Source organism: Gopherus flavomarginatus, chromosome 2 (genome assembly GCF_025201925.1).
Source record: "Gopherus flavomarginatus isolate rGopFla2 chromosome 2, rGopFla2.mat.asm, whole genome shotgun sequence".
Taxonomy (NCBI): Eukaryota; Metazoa; Chordata; order Testudines; family Testudinidae; genus Gopherus; species Gopherus flavomarginatus.
Window position 1 is genome coordinate 79,092,278 of NC_066618.1, and position 24,276 is coordinate 79,116,553.

The 24,276-nt window shown below is 43.0% G+C and overlaps 1 protein-coding gene and 1 long non-coding RNA gene across 3 annotated transcripts in view; both read right to left on the reverse strand.

Moving 5' to 3' along the window:
- Positions 1–2,306: 2,306 nt before the first annotated feature.
- The window catches only part of ABHD5 (abhydrolase domain containing 5, lysophosphatidic acid acyltransferase), a 42,334-nt gene continuing 20,364 nt past the window's right edge, over positions 2,307–24,276 (reverse strand). The window contains exons 6-7 of one of the 2 annotated variants that reach the window (XM_050938495.1): positions 21,205–21,391; positions 2,307–4,488 (exon numbers count right to left, since the gene is read on the reverse strand). In XM_050938495.1, the coding sequence (XP_050794452.1) occupies positions 4,399–4,488; positions 21,205–21,391 (277 nt within the window). In that variant the 3' untranslated portion in view covers positions 2,307–4,398. The other variant, XM_050938496.1, reaches the window with a different exon arrangement.
- On the reverse strand, positions 12,790–13,671 carry LOC127044099 (uncharacterized). Its single transcript, XR_007772398.1, has 3 exons — positions 13,493–13,671; positions 13,270–13,382; positions 12,790–13,054 (listed from the first exon to the last, which is right to left on the reverse strand). It is a non-coding gene; the product is annotated as an uncharacterized LOC127044099 (long non-coding RNA).

Consider the following 24,276-nt stretch of genomic DNA (forward strand, 5'->3'; position numbering starts at 1 on the left):
AGCATAAAACGAACGCAAGGACAGGAGGGACACGCGAGAGGACAGGTGGCGGGAGCAAGAGGAGAGGTGGCGTCAGCATGATGAGAAGAGGCAGGAAGCAATGCTTAGGTTACTGGAAGATCAAACTGATATGCTCCGGCGTATGGTTGAGGTGCAGGAAAGGCAGCAGGAGCACAGACTGCCGCTGCAGCCCTTTGTGTAACCAACTGCCCTTCTCCCCAAGTTCCATAGCCTCCTCACCCAGATCCCCAAGAACTCAGTGGGGGGCCGCCTCTGGGCACCCAACCACTCCACCCCAGAGGACTGCCCAAGCAACAGAAAGCTGGCATTCAATAAATAAGTAAGTTTTGAAGGGCAGTGTGGCCTTGTCATTCCCTCCTCCCCCACCTCTCCCGGGCTACCCTCTCATTTATGTGATGAATTAATAAAGAATGCATGAATTTGAAACAACAACTTTATTGCCTCTGCAAGCGGTGATCAAATGAGGGAGGGGAGGGTTGTTGGCTTACAGGGAAGTAGAGTGAACCAAGGGGGCAGGTTTTCATCAAGGAGAAACAAACAGAACTTTCACACTGTAGCCTAGGCAGTCATGAAACTGGTTTTCAAAGCTTTTCTGATGCGCAAGTGCCCTGCTGTGCTCTTCTAACCACCCTGGTGTCTGGCTGCACGTAATCAGCAGCCAGGTGATTTGCCTCAGCCTCCCACCCCACCATAAATGTTTCCCCCTTACTCTCTCAGATAGGTGAGTCATCCCTCAGGTATATAGCAGCTGATAGGTTGCTGCTACATACCTGAAGGATGACTCACCGCAGCACCCGAACAAGCAACCCTGATTTGGCTGCAAGTTTGCCTCACATTATCTGTGGGACTTAAAAAAAAAAATCAGGGTTATCAATTAGCTCTATTAAGAGTCATCTCATCGCAATATCAGTACTTCATTCTCCACTAGAGGGGTTTTCTAGTTTTGCTCACCCTATGTCCTTGAGATTTATTAAGGGTCTGGGTAATCTTTTCCCCCAGGTTAAGGGTGCTACTCTGATTTGATCTCAGCCTGCTACTTGAATACTTTATTGGACATCTATTTGGGACCCTACTTGAAGAATTATTAGTGCCTCTTCAGAACACTAATCCACTCCATCCAGCACCTCATCTCCAATTGTGGCCAATCTCTGATGCTTCAGTGGAAGGAGACGAAAAAAAGGCAGGTGTGTGTATAAATTCTTTTCTGACCGCTACTGAACCCCACAGCACAAGGTTTTAGGAACAAATCTTGAACCAGAAGGGACCCTCAAGGCTATTGTGCCTAGCCCCCACATCAGTGCCAGCAATCCTATCATACAATCCCATATATTTCTCAAGCTCTATCTTAAAACTAATTAGGATGTTCATCCTTAAGTACTAATCTAATACAAGTCTTTTTAGCTTGTGAAACCTGACATGGATGAGAGAAGAGTGGGCATGCCAAATTTTTACACTCCTTTGTATACAGAACTAGTATTGTAACAGGTAGTTTTTATATTGTGTAGTTTTTCCCTACCCATGTTCCAATGGTTAATTCACGTCACTGCCAAAAATTATACCCTGGCAGCTGTAAGCAGTCTGTGCTAATTTTGATGCTGTTACAGGAGAAAAGTCTGTGTTTGTCCCTGTGGCGCTTGTGCTGCTTTAAAGCACTTATAAAAATAGCATAATCACTGTACAGTATCCCCACACAGCATACTTAAAGCTACTGTATAACCTCTACTCAAGATACTGAAGCAAAGTCTATTTTTGAAGGAGGTGAGCTTTACACTTTGTAAGGGGACAAGAGAGAAACTCATTACAAGTGTTTTAGCTCCTAATCATCCAAAATATGAGCTTTCATAATCTAAAAAGCCTCTCTTTAAGGTTCATATACAGTACTTTAATAGATTATGCTGTACCGTCTCAACATGTGGTAAGATATTATCAGAATAGGATTACATTCAAACCTGCAGTAATCACCTTCGTGAGGAGGAGATCAAACATTTCCTTTCATTTAAGAACACACACACACAAAGGCATAGCTTTTGGCATAGCTAGAGTTCTGGAACCTTTCAGTTACCTGTTAACTTATACTCAAGTGTCCAGTTAAGCACCAAGTAATGCTAAGAAGTTTGAGACATGTAAAAAATTAACACATCCTTTACAATTCCTCTTTACACATTTTTGGACATTTTAGCTCAATTTCTGTAATTAACTTCTGGAAATCAAAAGTAGTCATACAAGTATCTTTAGAAAAGCAACTGCCAATAGAAATATTCTTAGCAGAAACACACACACAAACGTTTAATGCAATTTTTTTAATAGTGCAAAACTTACATAAACAGTGATTTTTATTAGGACAGTGAGTTGGAAAAACAAGGGCTATTTAGTGAAATTTTCATGTTTGGCATAAAACTTTTCTCCCCTTCCTTACATCCTTCGATGTGACAAACTGAAGCGCCCTACATTAATGCTATCTGAAAGTATTAAAAATTTGTTCCACCTTTAACTGGTTAGAAAAGAGATACATATATTTTGGTGTCATTTTCTGTACGTAATTGCAAATGTTCAGCTGAGTTCAGTTAATCAATGCAAATTAGACTGATAATTAAGGAAAAAACTATTCACTAACAAGGCATTCATTAACCAATCAGTCATGCTGCCGTTTAATTTATGACCTATGTACAAAAATGTATGTGGTGTTCCGTATCGCCATTTTGAACACCGAATTTTAGAAAATACTGTTCTGTTTTATATAAATCTGGATATGCTAATTAAAGATGCTATTTCATTTACTTAATTTATTGCAATTAAATAATTTAGATGTATAGTATTAAGTACCACCAGTCAAGGCAATCGCAAGGACTGTTTGATGTTCTCATAGCACCATGTAAGTAAACATCTCCTTGAGGAGAAAGACTGTGCTCTACTGGAAAACAATCTATGAGAAGATTTGTTATATGTAATCATAATATGGAAAGCAAAGCTATCCAGAAATTCTTTTTAAACCTTTAGAAGGTGATAACATTAAATATTTTATAAAAAGAATCAAGACACTTTCAGTAGTTATTCCAACAGTCAAATGGAAATCAATAGTTTTACGTAAACTTGCTTTAAAAAAAGTAAAGGACCACATAATTTGGCTTTAAAGTGTCAAAGTACTTTGTTCAATGTGTTTTACTAAGCACCTGAAAAATAATATCAAACTACAGTACACTTCTGTAAAGAACCAGGGAGTAGATTTGCTCCAATTATGAAATACTGAATTGTTCAAAAACTGCAGAAGGAATTCCCAAGCTACTGTTTATTTCATTGATACTATTTATTCCAGTAATATCCCTTCCTATAAGGATGCTACTAAGATCCAATATTCTGTTGCATTTCCAATTAGACTAGTTTCAATATTCAAAAAATATGTATTTGTGAGAAAATGGTAGGCTTAATATCGAAAGCAAAAGATCAGGATTAATCTTAGTCAGACAGTTATTTCCTGGTATTAATCAAAATGGGCATTTCTAAAACCATTAGATTTGGGCTGGCAACAGGCCTTGTGATAATTGTATCAACATAAAAGTAGGTTGTGCAACTAGCAGGCCACTTCTGTATTTCAAGCCATGGAATTCTACAGATAAAATATGTTCATGGAAGCATGAGTGTCAGCAACACCATTGTCTCTTAAAACTGAAGTCCCCTAGGAGATTAGACACATGAAAGAATGTCTTGTGAAGAATATAATAGAATCTAATAGGCAAAAAAGCACTGTAAGCATCAATGCACCTTATGCCCAATGACAAGCCGTGCTAATTATTTTGGCCCTGCCAACTGCCAAACACCCGCTTCATAACCTGTCATCATGCCAAAATACAATTTTAAAATATTGTACATAAAGTCTTGGGATTGAAAGAGAAGAAATATTTTAATTTCACATTCTTACTATGAATGCATTGGCCTACCAAGTATGAATGTTTATAAAGTAACCAAGTCATATTTTATACAGTATATTATTTATATAATGGCTGAGTATAGACATTCTTATGGTAGATTTAGAATGCAACATAAATTAAAGTGTTTGAAATTTTCCAAATTTCAATCAATCAATTTTTTTTTTCAGTTTAAAAACTAGTTATTTATATTTTCACTATATCAAACAGGCAAACATCATCTCTAAATATTTAAAGACAAGTCTCAAAGTAAACTGTACAAGGTTTCCATTTAAAATATTCCCCACTCAAAAGGCACTAAGTGGTTTAAGTGTGCAGGTGACTTCTTGGAAGAAACTGTGTGCAAACAGAGCCGGCTTGACTAGCTCTGCAGTCTTTAAATTTTTGTAATGTTCTACAAAATATTGCTAGTAAACTGTATGTATGATCAGACTTTATCAAGAGCTGAATTCAGTCAGTCCACAGAATCACATATCTCTTTTACTTTCTGATTGAAGTCTTCAGGTTGATCAGCATACACATAATGACCAGCCCCAAGTATAGCCTGGGAGGAGGAAGTAGAAAGAGAAGTCAGAACAAGAATGTCAACAAATCCTGAAACATTAGGACATGGGAAAAACATACATTAGGAAAAATAAAAATAAATAAATATCCAAACCTTCACACATAATCATGAGTCTATTATGACACAGTGAGAAGGCCATACTGTCCCCCATGTCTGGTCATACTGCAAGTTCCTTTGGTCACTCTGAACAAAAAACGCCAGGCCAGGATTTCCAAACAGGTTTTTACACCTAAATCAGAGATTTAATTTTCAAAAGGATTGAGATCAATGGGAGCTGGTAGGTGCTCATTACTTTTGAAAATCTCTAACACTTACTTAAGATGTCTAAATGTGGATGTAGAAGCTTATATAACTTTAGGTTCCTTTATTTTAAATCTTGGCGCCAGCTCCTGTACATTACATTACTAGTGCTAATATTAAAATCAGACAAATCTAACAAGTGTTAGAATGTGCATTAGATGAGCACATTGATTAAAAAACTGACAGCCTATTGCACTCAATCCATATTGATTCAGCTGAGACTGGCTTCCAATATGAGGAGGTAACAAGCAACTGCAAAGAAGGTGTAAACTGGGTGGAAAATAGGAAGAAGGTTCCTCAATAGAAAGAACAAACTATCATTACATAGGAATAAACAAAAGAAAAAAAAAGTAAAACTACTGTTTATTCAATAACCTGCTTTATTGCCAACAAAGTTTAAGTGGAAGTGCAAAACAAATCTAACATGTAAACAAGCTTTATATGTGAAGCTTTCTACTAAAATGCAGCTCCAGCTCTCACCAAAAAATCTGACAGTGGTTCTTTGGCTCCTTCCCATCTAAACACTTACAGAATGTCTGAATGTTTTTCATCTCGTATGAAAGGTATGCTCCAGGAAAGACTGAAAGAGCACTACAATAGATTATTAAGAACTGACTGAGGGCTTTAATTGCTGAGGATTTTCTAGACTACGGCAACAGCTTGTTTGTCATTTCAACCCTCTAAATTAACTGCTACGATAATCAGGAAAAGTCAAGTCAGATGCTGAAAATCATGTCTGCTAGCACCCTCCTGAATAGTTACATTTTTTTTGGTAAAATTGTCCAAGGACCATTGCAACCACACCTGATACTTCTGTAATGTAGTTCTCTCCATGCCCAGACTGGTAAAGCAGGCTATTTTACAGTACTCTATGGGAAAGGCACCTGAACAATTTCCACTTAATTTTATATTGAAGCCATTATCCTCTTTTGAGCCTCTCTTCCCTGAAATTACAATTCACTTGCACTTCAGAGGGATAATTACTGTTTTGGAATTTTTAACTCTCTAGGAATCGAGACAAGTTATCTTAAAAGAAGAGAAATACTAGAAGCTACAGAAAGTCACAGAATAAAATTTAATTAGAAATAAAGAGATCTAGTTAGATATTAGAATAAGCACTGTTAGGGAGACAATTTACCAAGAATGGGAATACTATCTACAGGGAGACATTGGAAGAAGCCTCTCTCTCACCCTAAAGGATGCCTTTCAGTGTCCCCATTTTTCTTTCTGTGTTGCATTTGCCTTTTATAACCCACCTCTTGGCTGACAAAATGTTAACCTGAATTAGAATAGGACATTAAATTAGCTCTCCTGTCCCTCAGAAAACCCAAACCAGATTGGTTATATCTGTTTGAATGACTCATGCATGTCCTACCCTTCTACTCCCCACTCCCTAACTGAACTTCTGTTATAGGAAGTTTGCTTGTTAAGCAATAACAGATATGTTTGTGAATAAAAATATATTTATCAAAAGTTGTCACCATTTCAGGAAGAGTAGAAATGCTCTATAAAAGGATCTGACTTTCCCTAATCCTCCTATACAGTACTGGGTGCTATTTATGAGTGAATTATAGAATCAGGAAATTAAGAGAAAAATCTCATCTTGTCCACACTCCCTTCTCCCTGTACCTACTTCTGATAAACGTGCATTATCATCTTTTGTTCAAATTAATGACCTACAACATATTATGTCTAGAGCATGTTTGGGCAAGTTACTGGTCAGTCACATCCGGAAGACCACATAGCAGTAATACAATATCCAGCATATTCCAAGATCTGACCAACTCATAAAAGTAATTCATACATCCATATTCAACCATCACAGCTGTCTAGTATGATTCTGAATATGAATGATAACAGTAAATTTTATTTAGTTCCTTAGAAAAGTGGCCAGTGTGTGTGTGTGTAAATATTAATGTAGGATGTAAGCACACACATCTGAAAAAGAGCAGCGCTCCTCACATATATAAATAAAGCCACATTGGCAGGAAAGACAAAATGGAATATTTATGCAATGATTCAAATGAGGGGACTTCCAAAACTTCAGCAGAAAACAGTTACCACTTATAAAAAATTACACGCTACACAAAATGATTGGAACAATCATCACATTGAAGAGTCCTTGATTAAGTAGTATGTAAATTTAGACTAAGTCTTTTTTCTTTACAAAACACTATGGAGTTCATACTTTTTTAGACAGGAAAGATGACCTTATGGTTAAGTTCCTGGACTGGAAATAAGGAAGAAATGTGGCTCAGTTCTGAATGCCACAACCAAACTTCCTTTTGACTTGAAACAAGTCACTTGCTCTCTGTTGAGCCACAGGTCCCCGACATGAAAAAAATGGAGATAAAAAAGAGAGTTAACCTTTCTGTAACTGTTTGTCTTCGAGATGTGTTGCACATATCCATTCAAATGTAGGTCTGCGTGTGCCCCAAGCACAGTTACTTGAAATTTTCCCCTTAGTGGTATCTGTTGAGTCGACTCTAACATCCTCTGGTATCAGGTGCTTACAGTGCTGGTATAAGGGGCCCTGCCAACCCTGCCCTCCTTCAGTTTCTTTTTGCCAACTGCCTCTCAAGAGGGGAGTGAGGGTAGGTTTTGGAATTGACATGTGCAACACATCTCGAAGAACAACAGTTGCAGAAAAGTTAGTAACAGTTTTTTCTTCGAGTGCTTGCACATGTCCATTCCAATGTAGGTGACTCACAAACAGTTGTCCCATAGGTGGGTTTGGAGACCAAGTGCAGGCTGGACTGTAACAAAGTCCAGTTGGCATCCCCTCAAGCCTGTTGTGTAATGACATAGTACACTGTGAAGGTATGAACTGATGACCAGGTTGCTGTCTTGCAGATGTCATGAATTGGAACATGTGCTAAAAAAAAGCAGCAGAAGACGCTTGAGAACTTGTAAAGTGAGCCATTCAGTTAGCTGGGGAGCGAAATGTTCGTGAGGGTGTAACATGCGTTGATACACTAAGTGATCCAGGATAAGATTCGCTGTGCAGAAATGGGGAGACCTTTCATCCTTTCTGCTATTGCTATGAACAGCTGAATGTATCTGCAGAATGGTTTGGTACTTCGTATTGTAGAAGGCCAGGGCACACCCAACATCTAATGAGTGGAGGCGCTATTCCTTCCTGCTCTCATGTCATTTGGGGTAGAACACTGGCAGGAAAATTGTTGGACTCCAATGGAACTGTGATACAACGAATGATGGATTCAGTGGCAGCTGGGCTGTGTCCTTAAAAAAGACCGTGTATAGGGGCTCTGAAGTAAGAGCTCATTTCTCTGAAACCTGTCTGACTGAAGCAATGGCTAACAGGGAGGCTACTTTCCAAGAGAGGAGTAACGGTGAGAATGTTCAAATGGGGGTCCTGTGAGTTTTGACAGGACTAGGTTTAGGTCTCATTTGGTGGAGGGGATTCCTAACTTGGAGGAATACCATCTCCAGGCCTTTGAGGAACCAGACTACCATGTCATGGGAGAAGATAGAACAGTTGTCAATCGTGGAATGGAAGGCCGAGATGGCCGCTAGATGAACCTTTACTGTGGAAAAGGCTAGCCCCTGCTATCCTGGTGACTGCACGTAGTCTAGAATGAGATGCAGAGAGAACTGCAGAGCCAGGGCCTGTCATTGTGAATACTAGCTAGAGAACTTCTTCCATTTTGACAGGTAAGTAGCTCTTGTGGAAGGCTTGCTACTGCTCATTAGGACCTTGCGGACTTGCTCCGAGCAAACTTGCTCCTCTGGATTCAGCCATGGAGCTTCTAGTCAGATAGGTGCAGCAACATGAGGTTTGGGTGCAGCAGTCGACCATTATCCTGGGATATTATGTCTGTGTGCGACAGGAGTTGCAGGGGTGTCTCTATGGACATGCCTAGCAGGATGAAGAACCAATGCTGCCAGGGCCATGAGGATAACCCATGCTCAGTCCCACTTGATCTTCCATCAGAAATGTGTGGATCAACGGGATAGGAAGAAAAGCAGGTGCCTTGTCCATGGTAACAGGAATGCACCTCCAAGAGACCCCAGGCTGTGGCCCCTCAGGGAACAGAACTGATGGTATTTCCTGTTGGATCGGGTAGCAAATAGGTCTATAAGGGGAATCCCCTGCCATCAGAAGATGTCCCTTACAATGTGTGGATGGAGAGACCATTCGTGGTGAGAGAAGAAAGAGCAGCTGAGGCAATCTGCTAGCTGGTTGAGTCCCAGGAAGGTAGGATGCTTCTAGACTGTGGTGCAGAGTACCCACAGGCAGAATGCTTCCTGGTACGGGGGCGGGGAGGGTGGAACGTGCACCATCCTACCTGTTTATGTAGAACACAGCCGTCGTATTGTCCGTGAGGACTGAAAGAGATTTGCCTGTCAAGGGAGGTAGAAACACCTGGCATGCTAGACATATTGCCTTGAATTCCCTGACACTGATGTGCAGGGAGAGCTCTTCTTGGGTCCAAAGGCCTTGGGTTCTGAGGTGTCTTAAGTGGGCTGCTCAACAGAGGGTTGATGTGTCACATTCCAGGGACAGGGATGGGCGAGGTCTTGAGAAGGGTACCCACGTGCATACCATGGGGCTGTCCAGTCAGCATTTGTCCAGTCATGAGATGAGGCTGGGACCGTGAAAACCGAGTCCAGGTGATGGTGAGAGAGGGAGTAGACCAGGGCTAGCCAGGCTTGCAGGGGTCTGAGTCTTAGCCTTGCGTGCTGCACACATATGTGCACAATGCCATGCGTCCCAGGAGACTCAGGCACTTTCGTACAGCCGTGATTGGATAGCTTTGGAAAGATCGCATCAGGGATGCAATCATGAGGAACCAGTCATTTGGAAGCAGAGCCCTCACTTGCACTGAGTCGACTTTTGCTCCTAGGAACTCTACCCTTTGGACTAGGATCAGGAAAGTTCAATAGAAGGCTCAATACATAGAAAGCTAATTGAAGGAGATGGATGTCCGCCTCTACTTGAGTTCTGGATCAGCCAGTCGTCCAGGTATGGAAACACGTGGACTCTCTATTGCCAGACATTTTGTGAAAACTTGCAAGGTGGCCAAAAGGAAGCACCATGAACTGGAAGTAACTTTGGTTCACTACAAATCTTAAGAAACGTCTGTGACTAGGGAAGATAGAAATGTGGAAGTAAGCGTCCTTTAAATCGAGGGTGAAATATTAATTCCTGGGATCCAGTTGTGAAAGTAGAATGAATTATATAGTAAGAATAGAAAGGATTAAAGAAATGCCGTCTGTACCTTTAAGCAAAACTGTTGGAATGCTGCAATCCAGGTGTCAGGAATACAGACATTAACATAGAACAATTGCACCGTTTAAGGGCAATTGGTGAAGTATTAGCCTTAAATCGATAACAGTTAGTAAGGAAATAGGATATGCATGCTGTGCCCCAGGTGAATTTTCCTGTTTTGCTTTCTTTGTCCCTTTGTGTAATTCCCGCTCTTTTATCTGTATAAATAAGACTGTTTGGGCCTTGCATGGCCACTCACATATTCTGAATGTTATTGGCGGAGTGCTGCGCTAATAAACAGAGTGGTCTGACAAATTGTGAGTCCTGATTCTAACTTTGACAATTTGGAGGTTCCACCGAGATGGCAACCGTCTTCACTGGGGCTGTGTGATTCCTGACTGTTTTTGTAGGATGACCGTGGCAGCCGGCACCTGGGCATTTGGCCCAAGCGGTCCTCCACTAGAGCGGAAAGGCGCACAGCCACAGTGAGGTCTACGCCATCGAACCTGTTGGTTCCCACTCTGTTCTGGTAGGGATCCCGGGATCTGACATCAGGAATCTGGTCAGGTAATTATTTCTGTGTTTTGTCCGGACTGAGGACTGTCCTGTCTCTGTGTCTATCTGTCCTCTTGTGGAGTGTTTGAGTCTGGGTGCCGTCTCTGTCTGGGGATCGGCCGACCAAGGGGTTCCTGTCCCCGCGGTCTGAGTGAGTGAAATCTGCACAATTGCAGCCGCACCACACCTTGGGTAAAACCCTTAGTGTGAAAGCAAGGGCAATTGAGGCAGTAGGCTGTGGGCTCCTTTTGTGTGTTGCAGCAGGCATCGCTCTGACGAACCTGAATTTCCTTCTTGTGTGACTGGTGTGTGAAAGTCCTCCTGTACTGGTAACCAGACGTCTAAGTCGGGACAGTTCCCTAAATGAACACCGGCTCATTTTATGTATTTAGGATGGGTCCAGACTCCTGTAAAAAAAGGGTCCAGACTCCTGTAAATTTCTGTAAAAATGGTCTAGGCTAACTCAGGGGGGTCCCAAAACTCAGTGGCCACTGTTAAAATCTTGGAACAAAGACTGAGTGGACGTCTTAAAAGACAAACTCGGCCAACCTAAAACTAAATTTGCTAAAGGAGAGGTTAATTGTTTCATGCAGTGGTGGCAAGAGGCAAATCATAGGTGGACAAAATCAAAACTGGCCTCTCTCAATTATTCAAATAATAAGTTAAAAGCTTTATTAAAAGCCTCCTCTCCCACCACTAGACCGAGCGCTCCCCTTTACCCCGTTCTCCAAACCCCGGATCGATCCAAACCCCTTCATACTCCCATCTCATTGTAAAAAGGACAAAAAGTCCCTTGTTCTGTTCCCCTTTGTTGTCTGCCTCAGAAACTGATTCTTTATAGTGTCCCACTACCAATTCAGCAAGGCTGGGGGCGGGGGGAGCTCCTCAACTAGCCCCCACCCTTCCTGGTCCCTTTCCTTGAACATTTCCTTCAAAACTGTGAAGTGACCACAACAGCACTCACAACGGTTCACTGGAGGAAGAAAAAAAAAAAAAGCAGGATCGGGCCCAGAAAAGCAGGCAAGCAACAGATAAAGAAACTGAAAAACAGGTTGAAAGCCCTAAGGGAATAGTGTTAGAAGTAAGAAAAGCAGTAAGTGCAGGCATGAACCCCTGGAACAATACCTAAAATGGTGAAATCTGAGGTGATAAAGGTGTCATTTTGGGACATAAACAAGTGATTTAAGTAAAGAGAGTGAAAAGTTAACTCTACAGAGGCTGGAGAGAATTAAGCAGTTAAACTTTGTGAAAATGTTAAAAAAGGACCATGTTAAAGAGAGAGAATTCTTGGTTTCTTTGCAGCCATTCTGAAGGGAAATGGGCCCTTTTCCAGAAGAGTGCCTGTAAATAATCCATATATATATATACAGCTATGTAAAAACAAAACAGTGTAAAGGAATGTTAAGGAAAAGAAAATGTGTATGTATCTATGTCTGTGAAAATATGTAAAGTTCTAAGAATCTAAACCAGCACATCTGGTTTGTGAAACTACTGTTTTGTAGGTGTAAGATAAATTGATTTTGTTTTTGTTTTTAATGCCACTAAAAATTCATTTCACTCTTTAATTCAAAGTTGCAAAACTGACAGACCTTTTTGCAAGACACAGGTAATTAGTGTTGTTTGGCTTTGGGATTTAGCATTTAACCCTTAAGGGGTAACTTGATTCTTTACAAAAATTAAAATGTTTTTAAATAAAGACCAAGTCATGGCTGCAATAGGGCAGTCAAAATCAGGAGAATAGGTAAAGATTCTGGAGTCTGTTTGTTTGTTTGTTTTGTTTTTTTGTAACAATAGCAGATAAGAGCTGTAGTGAAAGAATAAGAAATTAACAGTGACCCTCTGAAGCAACAGCAGAGGTGACGTGCAAAAAACAAAAAGAAGCAATATTAAAAACTCTGAGCCTTAAAATGGCTCTGTGGAATCAGACTGTCACTTTGATAAGAATACATGAAAACTCTGTAAGAACAAAAGAAACAGTTATACCTTATGTAAAAATTAATATGGCTAATGTTTTTGAAAAGTTATAGTATAGAAAGAATGTGCATTTTCCGTAGGACATGTGCAGCGTATATTGTAGAAAGGGATGTAAAAAAAATGCAAATGAAACATGCTGCTGAATTAAAATCCTATTAGAGCTCCAAAAAGAGCCGCAATAGGCTGTGTTTTCTTTTTCAGATCCCTGTGTGTTAAGACAGAGGCCATGTCTACATCTAAAATTTTGCAGCGCTGGTTGTTACAGCTGTATTAGTACAGCTGTATAGGGCCAGCGCTGCAGAGTGGCCACACTTACAGCAACCAGCGCTGCAAGTGGTGTTAGATGTGGCCACACTGCAGCGCTGTTGGGCGGCTTCAAGGGGGGTTCGGGGAACGCGAGAGCAAACCGGGAAAGGAGACCAGCTTCGCCGCGGTTTGCTCTCGCGTTCCCCGAACCACCCTGCAAACCGCAGGGAAGGAGACCTGCTTGTTCGGGGAACGCGAGAGCAAACCGCGGCGAAGCTGGTCTCCTTTCCCGGTTTGCTCTCGCGTTCCCCGAACCACCCTGCAAACCGCAGGGAAGGAGACCTGCTTGTTTGGGGGTTCGGGGAACGAGAGAGCAAACCGGGAAAGGAGACCAGCTTCGCCGCGGTTTGCTCTCGCGTTCCCTGAACCACCCTGCAAACCGCAGGGAAGACCTGCTTGCTCGGGGGTTCGGGGAACGAGAGAGCAAACCGGGAAAGGAGACCAGCTTCGCCGCGGTTTGCTCTCGCGTTCCCGGAACCACCCAGCAAACCGCAGGGAAGGAGACCTGCTTGTTTGGGGGTTCGGGGAACGAGAGAGCAAACCGGGAAAGGAGACCAGCTTCGCCGCGGTTTGCTCTCGCGTTCCCCGAACCACCCTGCAAACCGCAGGGAAGACCTGCTTGCTCCGGGGTTCGGGGAACGAGAGAGCAAACCGGGAAAGGAGACCAGCTTCGCCGCGGTTTGCTCTCGCGTTCCCGGAACCACCCAGCAAACCTCAGGGAAGGAGACCTGCTTGCTCGGGGTTCGGGGAACGCGAGAGCAAGCCGGGGAAGGAGAGCAGCTTGATTACCAGAGGCTTCCTCAGGTATGCTGGGATACCTGCTTATCCACGGAGGTCAAGAAAAGCGCTGGTAAGTGTCTATACTTGATTACCAGCGCTGGATCACCAGCGCTGGATCCTCTACACCCGAGACAAAACGGGAGTACGGCCAGCGCTGCAAACAGGGAGTTGCAGCGCTGGTGGTGCCCTGCAGATGTGTACACCTCCTAAGTTGCAGCGCTGTAACTCCCTCACCAGCGCTGCAACTTTCTGATGTAGACAAGCCCAGAGTCTCTGAGCTCTGCTGATGGCTTTGAATCCAAAAGCCTAGCCTGTGTTGATGCAAATTACCTAACTGATAAAGAAAGGTGAGAACTACCAGCACAAAAGAAGCTGCAAATAAAGAACATACCTGGTCAGCACACAAACTGCCTACATAAAAGGCATGGTATAACAAGATACCTTTTATAAATTTGATGCTAATGTTACTGTTAATATTAAACATTAAAATAACTTTAATGTTAGTAAGTACCCCTGTAACAACTTGTAGTGTGTATGATTTTTGAAAAAATCCTTTAAAGTAATATGGTACTGATGCTTCCCAGCTATTACCTGTAAATAAACTTAAAGCTTAACACAGCAGGAAAAACATTACAAACTTGGTCTGCTATATAAGAGGCAAAACTTGAGGTATACCACCTCATGAATTTAATAACTAAACAGTGGAATAATTTTTGCATAACCCTTAAAAAGTAGAACCCATTAAAACCTGGCCTGCCTATAGAACAAAAAACCACAAGAAAATAAGGGGGTAATTCCTCTGTTTTGCCTGCAGTCAGGAAGGGTATTTGTAAAAGAATGGAATCTTTAAGCAATAATCAATGCCACCCCAAAAGGGGTAGAAAAATGTTCTTTTTGTCTTTCAGATAATCCAAAGTACTGTATAATGGACTATGTGTGTGTGTTAATTCTTGGGGAAAAGTGTTTAAAAAGTGTTAGCAACTTACCAGAAGACAAATGTAAATGTAATGTAAGTACTGTATTTGCCAATAATCACATTTACTATTTGCCACAACAACACCACCACCAAAAGAGTCTCAGCTTACTGTAAGCACTGATTTAGTTGAGTTCTCTATCAATCTTGGCATTGAATGGCAGCAGTTACCAATCATCTGTTAAAAGGTAAAAAGGTAACATGGTTCCTAAAAAAAAAAAAAAAAAAAAAAAAAAAAAAAAAAAAAAAAAAAAAGTGGAAAACTGGAGTATTCATATTATACACGCAAATGGGGACATGTTAAGAATTGCCACTGCAGAAAAGCATAACAGCTTACCATTGGTATAACATATTTTCTGGATGGTCTCCCACAACTACTGGCATACTAATGTTACTACCCCTAATTGTTTTTGGTTTTAAATTGTATGTGTTTAATTGAAATGTTTAAAATGTGCTGGTGGATAAAACAAATGTATGTAAAGCTAAAGCCACAGGCCCAAATCATCTCCCAGTATTTTCTATTACATGGACTAAATAAGAAGTGACACTGGCAATTAATAATCTTAGTGTCAAAAGGGGGATATGTAGGAGCAGGATTTTATAATGTCCCATAAGAATTACAGTATAATTTGATTTCATCCTGCTAGCCACCTTTTTTTAAATACCAGAAAGAAATGACCCTTTGGGACTATAAGATTCTGTTTTCCCATATGCATTACAAATTGGGCCCTCTCTAACTCTTTGTTTTAAGATTTAGGTAGTAAGAGACAGGATTCTCTACTGTGTCTGTGTTAAGTAAATTAGAGAAACATTAAAGGCCTGGGTCTCAATGTAAATTGTCTTAGGGCTTGTCTACATCACAAAGTTGCAGCGCTGCTGAGGGGGTTACAGCGCTGCAACTTAGGAGGTGTACACATCTGCAGGGCATCACCAGCGCTGCAACTCCCTGTTTGCAGCGCTGGCCGTACTCCCGTTTTGTCTCGGGTGTAGAGGATCCAGCGCTGGTGATCCAGCGCTGGTAATCAAGTGTAGACACTTACCAGCGCTTTTCTTGACCTCCGTGGAATAAGCAGGTATCCCAGCATACCTGAGGAAGCCTCTGGTAATCAAGCTGGTCTCCTTCCCCGGTTTGCTCTCGCGTTCCCCGAACCCCGAGCAAGCAGGTCTCCTTCCCTGCGGTTTGCAGGGTGGTTCGGGGAACACGAGAGCAGACCGCGGCGAAGCTGGTCTCCTTCCCCGGTTTGCTCTCGCGTTCCCCGAACAAGCCGGTCTCCTTCCCTGCGGTTTGCAGGGTGGTTCGGGGAACGCGAGAGCAAACCGCGGCGAAGCTGGACTACTTCCCCGGTTTGCTCTCGCGTTCCCCGAACCCCCCTTGAAGCCGCTCAACAGCGCTGCAGTGTGGCCACATCTAACACCACTTGCAGCGCTGGTTGCTGTAAGTGTGGCCACTCTGCAGCGCTGGCCCTATACAGCTGTACTAATATAGCTGTAACAACCAGCGCTGCAAAATTGTAGATGTAGACATACCCTCAGTTATCAATTGTAAAACTTAGCAAGGTTTAATTTGCAATGCTTTTTTTTGTTCTATATAAAATACTACTGTTTGTATTCTCAATCTGTTTGTGTGAATGAGGAATGTATGCATCAGGAAAAGACAAGGTGTGAAGGCCATTGTTACAGCCAGAGTCAAGGGACAGCTGTTAAACTGTCTGGCATCTCAGAGTGGATACATGCCTCGCAGTGTAAGAATGCACCACCCCCAGTGAACCAACCACCACCTCAGGACCACGCAGAGTCAATTTTTTTTGACTCCAGAAGACGACGTAGAGGAACAGCCTGCAATAACTTACAATCTACGCTCTCGTAAGAGTTGCCAGAAGCAGATGACTACATAAAGCAAGGCCCAAGAAGAAGCAGTAGTGAGCTTAGCGCCTGCTGCCTGGTGGACATAAAACTGTGACTGCAGTTCCCTCAGTTGAGGTTGTCAGAACCAGAAGGGCCCTGCCTCCAACATGCGCCTCTGGCGGTGCCTGTTCTTCGGCTGCTGGTATCTTAAGGTCTGGGGAGTCCACAATGACAATTCTTTTATCCAGAAGCAAGTGTGGATAGCTCAGACCCTTATTATTTCTAAATGCTGGGTCTGCAGCCACATCCCAGCCCACTCTCAAACTGGTGTTCCTGTCCTGGCTATTCCACTCAATTCCCCAGACCTCACTGGAGGACCTTGTCCGTTTAACACAATATGGAACAGTCATGACACCTGGAAGAGGCTATTGGCAGTTCCTTTATCCCACTTGGGGGAGCAATACACCAGGCAAAAAAAAGGCTCCTAAGTAGTTAAATAATGGCAAATAAAACCAGAGAAAGTTTAAGAGCCCTGGCCAAAGAAACAGGGGCGATCGGACAGGTGGCCCTCCAGAACCGTCAGGCATTGGACATAGTGCTGGCGGCCAAAGGAGGGACCTGTGCTCTCACTGGAAAACAATGTTGTATGTTTATACAATACCAATGAGGTAATAGATCGCTATAGCCACTTAGAACAAATCACATATCTTCCCCATGAAGAGTCGAGTTCTTTATGGAAGTGGCTAAGTAACCTGTTCAATTTCTCTGGCATAGGAAACTGGTTGTTTCAGGGAGCCCTAACTATCCTCTTTGGAATCTTAGTGATTTTTGTATGCTTTCAGTTAATCTCCTGTTGTATACAGAATTGTGTCACCCAGATGACTGCCCCAAAACAGAGTGCTAATATGATGATTTTGAATATCGCTGATGAACTAAGAGATAAGGAACGGTTAATTTGTGGAACTCAGTAAGGGTTGGTCATGGCGTACGCCTGACCAAAAGGAGGGATAATTGTCAAAGTTAGAATCAGGACTCACAATTTGTCAGACCACTCTGTTTATTAGCGCAGCACTCCACCAATAACATTCAGAATATGTGAGTGGCCATGCAAGGCCCAAACAGTCTTATTTATAAAGATAAAAGAGCGGGAATTACACAAAGGGACAAAGAAAGCAAAACAGGAAAATTCACCTGGGGCACAGCATGCATATTCTATTTCCTTACTAACTGTTATCGATTTAAGGCTAATACTTCACCAATTGCCCTTAAACGGTGCAATTGTTCTATGTTAATGTCTGTATTCCTGACACCTGGATTGCAGCATTCCAACAGTTTTGCTTAAAGGTACAGACACCATTTCTTTAATCCTTTCTATTCTTACTGTATAATTCATTCTACTTGCACACAGTGAAGAGATGATGGAGGCCAAGGAGACCATGCAGAACTTCAGGTTCTTTAGAAATCGGTTGAGACTGCGCAGGTCTAAAATAGGTTTGAGACACCTCCACATGGCTTTCGGAATTAGGAAATAGTGGGAATAGAACCCCTTTCCTCTCAAGTGAGGGGGAACTTGTTCCACAGCTCCCACCCAAAGGATGGACTGGGCTTCTTGTTCCAACAGGAGCTCATGAGAAGGGTCCCTGAAGAGGGACAGAGGGGAGGAGTGGGAAGGTGGGGTGGACAGGAATTGGATGGTATAACCCAGTCCTATGGTGCTGAGGAGCTATCCGATTGAAGTAATCTAGGTCCAGGCAACCAGGAAATAGCAAAGCTGGTTGGAAAACAGAGCGGGGGGGGGTGTAAGCTGGATCCGATGCAGAAGAGATTGTGATGTCAACCTCGATTGTCTCATCAAAAGTAATGCTTTGACAACCTGGGGTGCCTGGAGGCTGACTGAGTAGGGCCTGTTGAGGATGACTGGGGATGCGGCCATCACCCAAACCCTCTATTCCTTCTCTTCTGGTGGCCCTGACAGGCTGCTTGAGGGAAGTAACGGCTTGGCTGCTGCAGCCTCCTTTGCTTCCTTGCACCTGCTGGTATGCAGAGCCCTTAGGATTTCAAGGTCACATAGGAGTCCTTGAGGCCATGCAGCCTAGCATCCATCTGCTCCAAGAAGAGCAACGATCCCTCAAATGGGAGGTCCTGGATGCTCTGGATGTACCTCCTGAGGGAGATCTGAAGATTGCAACCAGGAGCTCCTATGCATTGTCACCACAGTCACCCTCGATCTGGCTGTGGAGTCAGCAGCATCCAGGGCTGCTTGCAGGGAGGCCCGAGCTACAGTTTTCCCTTCCTCAATTAGGGAGGAAAATGCCTGTTAGGGGGAGAAGATCCTTAAATTTAATCAAGGATTTCCACATGTTGAAGTTGTAGTGCCCCAGCAGGATGTGCTGGTTTGCAATACAAAGTTGCAAATGGGTAAGCCTTGCACTCAAAGAGGTCTAGCTTTTTAGGTCCTAGCCTTTGGCACAGAGATCTGCTGTCCCTGGTGGTCTTGTTCATTGGGCGCCACAATCACCAATGATCCTGGGAGGGATGGGGGTGGAGAAGAGGAACCCACACCCCTTGGCCGAAACAAAGTATTTATGCTCTGAGCATTTCGCCATCAGTGGAAGGGAGGCAGGGGTTTGCCACAGGGCTTTAATAGAGTCCATGATGGCATTGTGTAGCAGCAGAGCCACTCTGGATGGACCTGCTCGAAACAGAATATCCAGAAGACCGTGTATCACCTCTTTAACCATCTCTGTTTGGACTTCTAGGCTTGAGGCTACCTGTTTTAGCAGGTGCTGATACACTTTATGGTCATCTGGAGGTGGAGAGACCCTGGGTGCCACTGTGGCCTCACCCAGAGAAGATGAGGAGGCTAAAGCCTGATGGGGAGCCTCAATTGGTCTCAGTGTCTGCAGAAGCTTGCAGGGCTTCCTCTTAGGGTTTGGCGCAGTGTTTGGTACCAGAGTATCTGTGCAGTACCAGGGTGCTCTAGCCTCCGAGATGACAGAATAAGAGCGTCTTGAAAGGTACTTTGAGGTGGGTGAACCCCCCAACAGTTCCAATAAGGCCACTGTGTGGTAGCTGGGCCCCCTGGGTATGGTGGCCATGCACCCGAAGGCCCCAGTTAACTCAGTGCCATGATGCAGTGGGAATGGCCCAGGGAGCAGCAGAGTTAGCTGCTTTGGTGGGGTGAACACTTCTGCCTCTGAGTCTGCTGAGGACTAAGAGGTGCGCTGGGGAGACCAGGGCCGTGCCAAGCCACTGGGTGCCAGAGAAGGCTGCCTAGGGGCCCTTGAGGCTCTCAGCGAGGGTTCCCCCTTGGACATCTGACACGGTTTTGGTTGAGATGCTGACGTCAATTCCCTCCTGCTTGGGGGCACTGATGATGCCAAGTCTTGACCCTAGTCAAGGAGCCTAGTACTGGCAGAGTTAAAAGATCCCTTGCAGCTGCGAAGGCTTTGGAGGTCGATGGGATAGCAAAATATCCGGTACTGGTGGTACTGAGTGGGTGTCGTAGGACATGCTGATATTGGGACTGTGGGCACCTGGTGATGTGGCACCAGGGATGAAGAGAGACCCAGCACACGTCTCGCCCTCTCCCTGTCTCCTTTGTCCTTTTGCTCCAGAGACTGGCTCCTCTCCTGACACCAGCAAAGATGATCGGTGTTGAGGGACTTCTGTTGATGGAAAAACACCCTGCACTGAGACAGAGGTGCTCGGTGCAGAGTCTCAGCGTGGCTCTGAATCTGTTCTTAAGCTGCCTCCATAAGAAAGACCTTCGAAAGAGCAGTCTTTCTGGGTCCAGGGCTTGAACTCTTTACAAATTTTGTTAATGGTCTTTCCTACGAGCTACCCCTAAGCACGTCAGACAGCTCGACTGCGGGTCGCTCAAAGGCAGACTTCCTGCATGATGCACAAGGCTTAAACCCCGGTGACCGAGGCATGCCTCAGCACTGGGACAAATAACTCTGCTATCTAAGAGCAGAGATGTTCAATCTATGTAAAACCTAACTACTAAAAACTATGAGCACTAAAAGGTTAAGAAAGAGAGGAGATTGCCTAAGCAATGAGAGGTTTCAGCAACCGTCACAGGCGGTAAGAAGGAACTGAAGCAGGGTAGGGCCCCTTATCCTGGTGCTATGAGTGTGCGACACCAGAGGGTGCTAGAGCCAATCCAACAGATACCACTAAGCGCACGTCCAGACTAACCCGCGGCATCGGCGGGTTAAAATGGATTGCTCGGGGATCGATATATCACGTCTAGTCTGGACGCGATGTATCGATCCCCGAGCGCGCTTACATTGATTCCGGAACTCCATCAACCCGAACGGAGTTCCGGAATCGACACGGAAAGCCGCGGACATCGATGCCGCGCCGTCCAGACGGGTGAGTACCTCGATTTTAGAAATTCGACTTCAGCTACGTTATTCCCGTAGTTGAAGTTGCGTATCTAAAATCGATTTTAATAGCTAGTCTGGACGTGGCCTAAGGTAAAAATATCCGGCAACTTTGCTTGGGGCGTGCACACACCTACATTGGAATGAACATGTGCAAGCACTCGAAGAATACTTATTTTCTCCTACTCTTTTTCTGGTATAGAAATCAGATCACATATCCTATCCAGAGTTTTAAATCGTAAGACTACCATTCCAGGGCTGGCACCAAATCGGACAAAGAATGGATACAATCTACACAAACCTATAAAAAGGAAAAACAAGGGCTAGAAAAATTCACTTACTATTGTCTTTACATATGAATCTGGTCTCAGAGACTGGATGGTACTACCAGAATTGCCGTCTATACAAGAACGTGCTCCATAAATCACAGTGATAGGTATATCTTGATGCATGTGAGCGATCCGCTGTAACATTGGCCGTTTTGCCCATCCATAAGGAACAGTCATGTTCTTGAAAGCAGTTTCACCACTTAAAATGACAAATGAAATAAATGCAAAGTAACGCCCATTAGAAACAATGAACTCAACTATACATACAAAATTATGGAGTCTAAATTAGCTGTTACCACTCAAGAAAGATCTCGAGTCATCGTGGAGAGTTCTCTGAAAATCATCTGCTCAATGTGAAGTAGCAGTGAAAAAAGCTAACAGAATGTTAGCAACCATTGGGAAAGGTATAGACAATAAAACAGAAAATATCGTAATGCCTCTATATAAATCTATGGCACACCCACACTTGGAATACTGCATGCAGTTCTGGTAGTCTTATCTGAAAAAGACAATAGAATTGTAAAAAGTACAAGAGAAGAGCAACAAAATAATTAGGGGCATGGAACAGCTTCCATATGAGAAATTAAAAAAAGACTGGGACTGCTCCACTTTAAAAAGAGATGACTTGGGGAGGGAGGGCGGGAAGGAGGGGGAAGATATGATAGAGATCTATAAAATCATGAGTGGTGTGGAGAAAATGAAAAGAGAAGTGTTATTTACCCCTTTACATAACACAGCAACCAGGGATCACCAAATTAAATTAACAGGCAGCAGGTTTAAAACAAACATAAGGAAGTACTTCTTCATTCATGTACACTGAACCCGTGGAACTCATTGCTAGGGGATGTTGTGAAGGCCAAAAGTATAACCAGTGTTGTTGCTAACTTAGCTACTTTGTCACTAGATTTAGCGACTTTTTGGTTTCCCCAGTGAGAAAATAAGTTTCAAAGTTACCAGTGACAACTCTAGTGACTTTCACTGCCAATTACAGTGACATTCAGAGAAAGAACAGTCACAAAATCATTCACAAGCAGCTCAATTGTGTTAATAAAATCCAATCCATGCTCTTATTTATTTTTAACAGATTTAAAATTTTTACTAAAGCTAATGTTAAAATTATGTAATACATCGGTTATGAAAGTGTCTGTACATCTGGTATAGTGATTAAATTATTAAAAAGTACAAATGTTGGTTTAAAAGTAATACAATATATATAGTACATAATCAGCAATAACCCAAATAAGATTAATAAATTTAACTACTACATTCTGTTGCACACCTAGTCAATGTCATTATGTCTCAATTGAGCATGTCCTCAGAAGGAATTGCATTCCAGGGCTTCTTGGGCTGAGATCACTATAATCTGCAGGTGAGGAAACAAAGTTTGTGGAGGCTAATTTAATAATTTGCTAAAGCCAGGCACACTTTGGAGAGAGCAGCCCGTTAGCCAGACTTGTTTTTACCCAAATGAGTTCTTTCTTGCTGCTCTGTAGTAGGTAGCACATCCCAGGTCAGCTGGGGTTGATTAAGTTCAACTAAGTCTCCCTTTCTTGCCAGCCCGGATTTGAGTTGACAGGTTAGCGAAAGGAAGAGCCCAGAGCCAGAGGGAAGAGGGCATTCACCTGACCTGAGCTCGATGCTGCAGGGAGTCAAGAAAGAAGAATTAAAAACAAAAATCTGTTAGCCAGACCCCTTCCCAATCCCACCGCTTCCAAGGTTTCATTTTTGAAAACAGCTGGGCTGCTAACCTCAGGCCAAACCAGGGAAGGAATAAAGGGGAGACGAAATCAAGCAAGCTCCACCTTTGATCCTGTAGTAAGTGCTTCATCCCTGGAGGCACGGTGCCCCCCCCACCTCACTGGGGCACATGGTCCTGTCTCATCCCACCCCACCTTCCATCTGTGTGGCTTTCCTCACTGGCTAACCTGCCTCCTCCGCCCTGCCCGCTTTATTAGCGATCTTCCTCTGCATCACAGGATGCACTGCCTACTACGGAGCAGTGAGAAAGAACACATTTGGGTAAAATCAAGCGCTGGCTAATGGGCTGCTCTCTCCGAAATGTGCCTGGCTTTAGCAAAATATTTAATTAGCTTCCATAAACTTCTTTTCTTCGCCAGCAGATTATAGTGATCTCAGCCCAAGCATCCCTAGAAAGCGATTCCTTCCGATGACATATTCAATTGAGACATAATGATATTGACTTGGTGTGCAACACTGCTGAGCTGCTTGTGAATGATTTTGTGACTGTACTCACGCCTGGGCACATATTTTATTATATATATATAATATATATATATTTTGTTATAGTTCCCACAGATGATGTGGGAACTATAGTAGTTGAATTTAAGGGGTTTTTAAAAACCTTTTTCTTAAAAAAAAAAAAAAAAAAAAACTCTAGGAAATTACATACAAAATATATATATTATATATATATTATATTTATATATATATTTTATATATATATAAAAACACAAACACACACACAATCCTCTGGAAATTTTATTCACTGACTTTTTTACTCCCTTTAAGTGCTTAAACAGCTACATCTAGCGACTTTTCAGGGTCTGTCTGGTGACTTCCTGCAACACGAGATTCTGGGTTCAAAATGAATTAGGTAAGTTCATGGAGGATAGGTCCATTAATGGCTATTAGCCAAGATGGTCAGAGATGCAACCCCATCTCTGGATGTCCCTAAACCTCCGACTGGGTGGGCCTATACAACAGGGGATGGATCATTCAAAACTGCCCTGTTCTGTTCATTCCCTCTGAAGCATCTGATACTGGCCACTGTTGGAAGACAGGATACTAGGCTAGACAGACCACTGGTCTGACCCAGTGGGGGTGTTCTTATGAGAACAGCCTATCGATTGAAACTTAGCTCCCAAGTGTTCAGCCAAAGTTTAAAGGGAAAAAAAAAAAAAAAAAAAAAGAGAGAGAAACAAAATCAGGCTTGGTGGACCTAAAATTAGGATTGCAAATAGATAAATGAACAAGCAAAGTTCAATATTGTTTTGCTTTTAAAATTAACACATTAAATGCTAGCAGCCTAACAAACAACCCTACAATAAAAAGCCAGGATGGCTT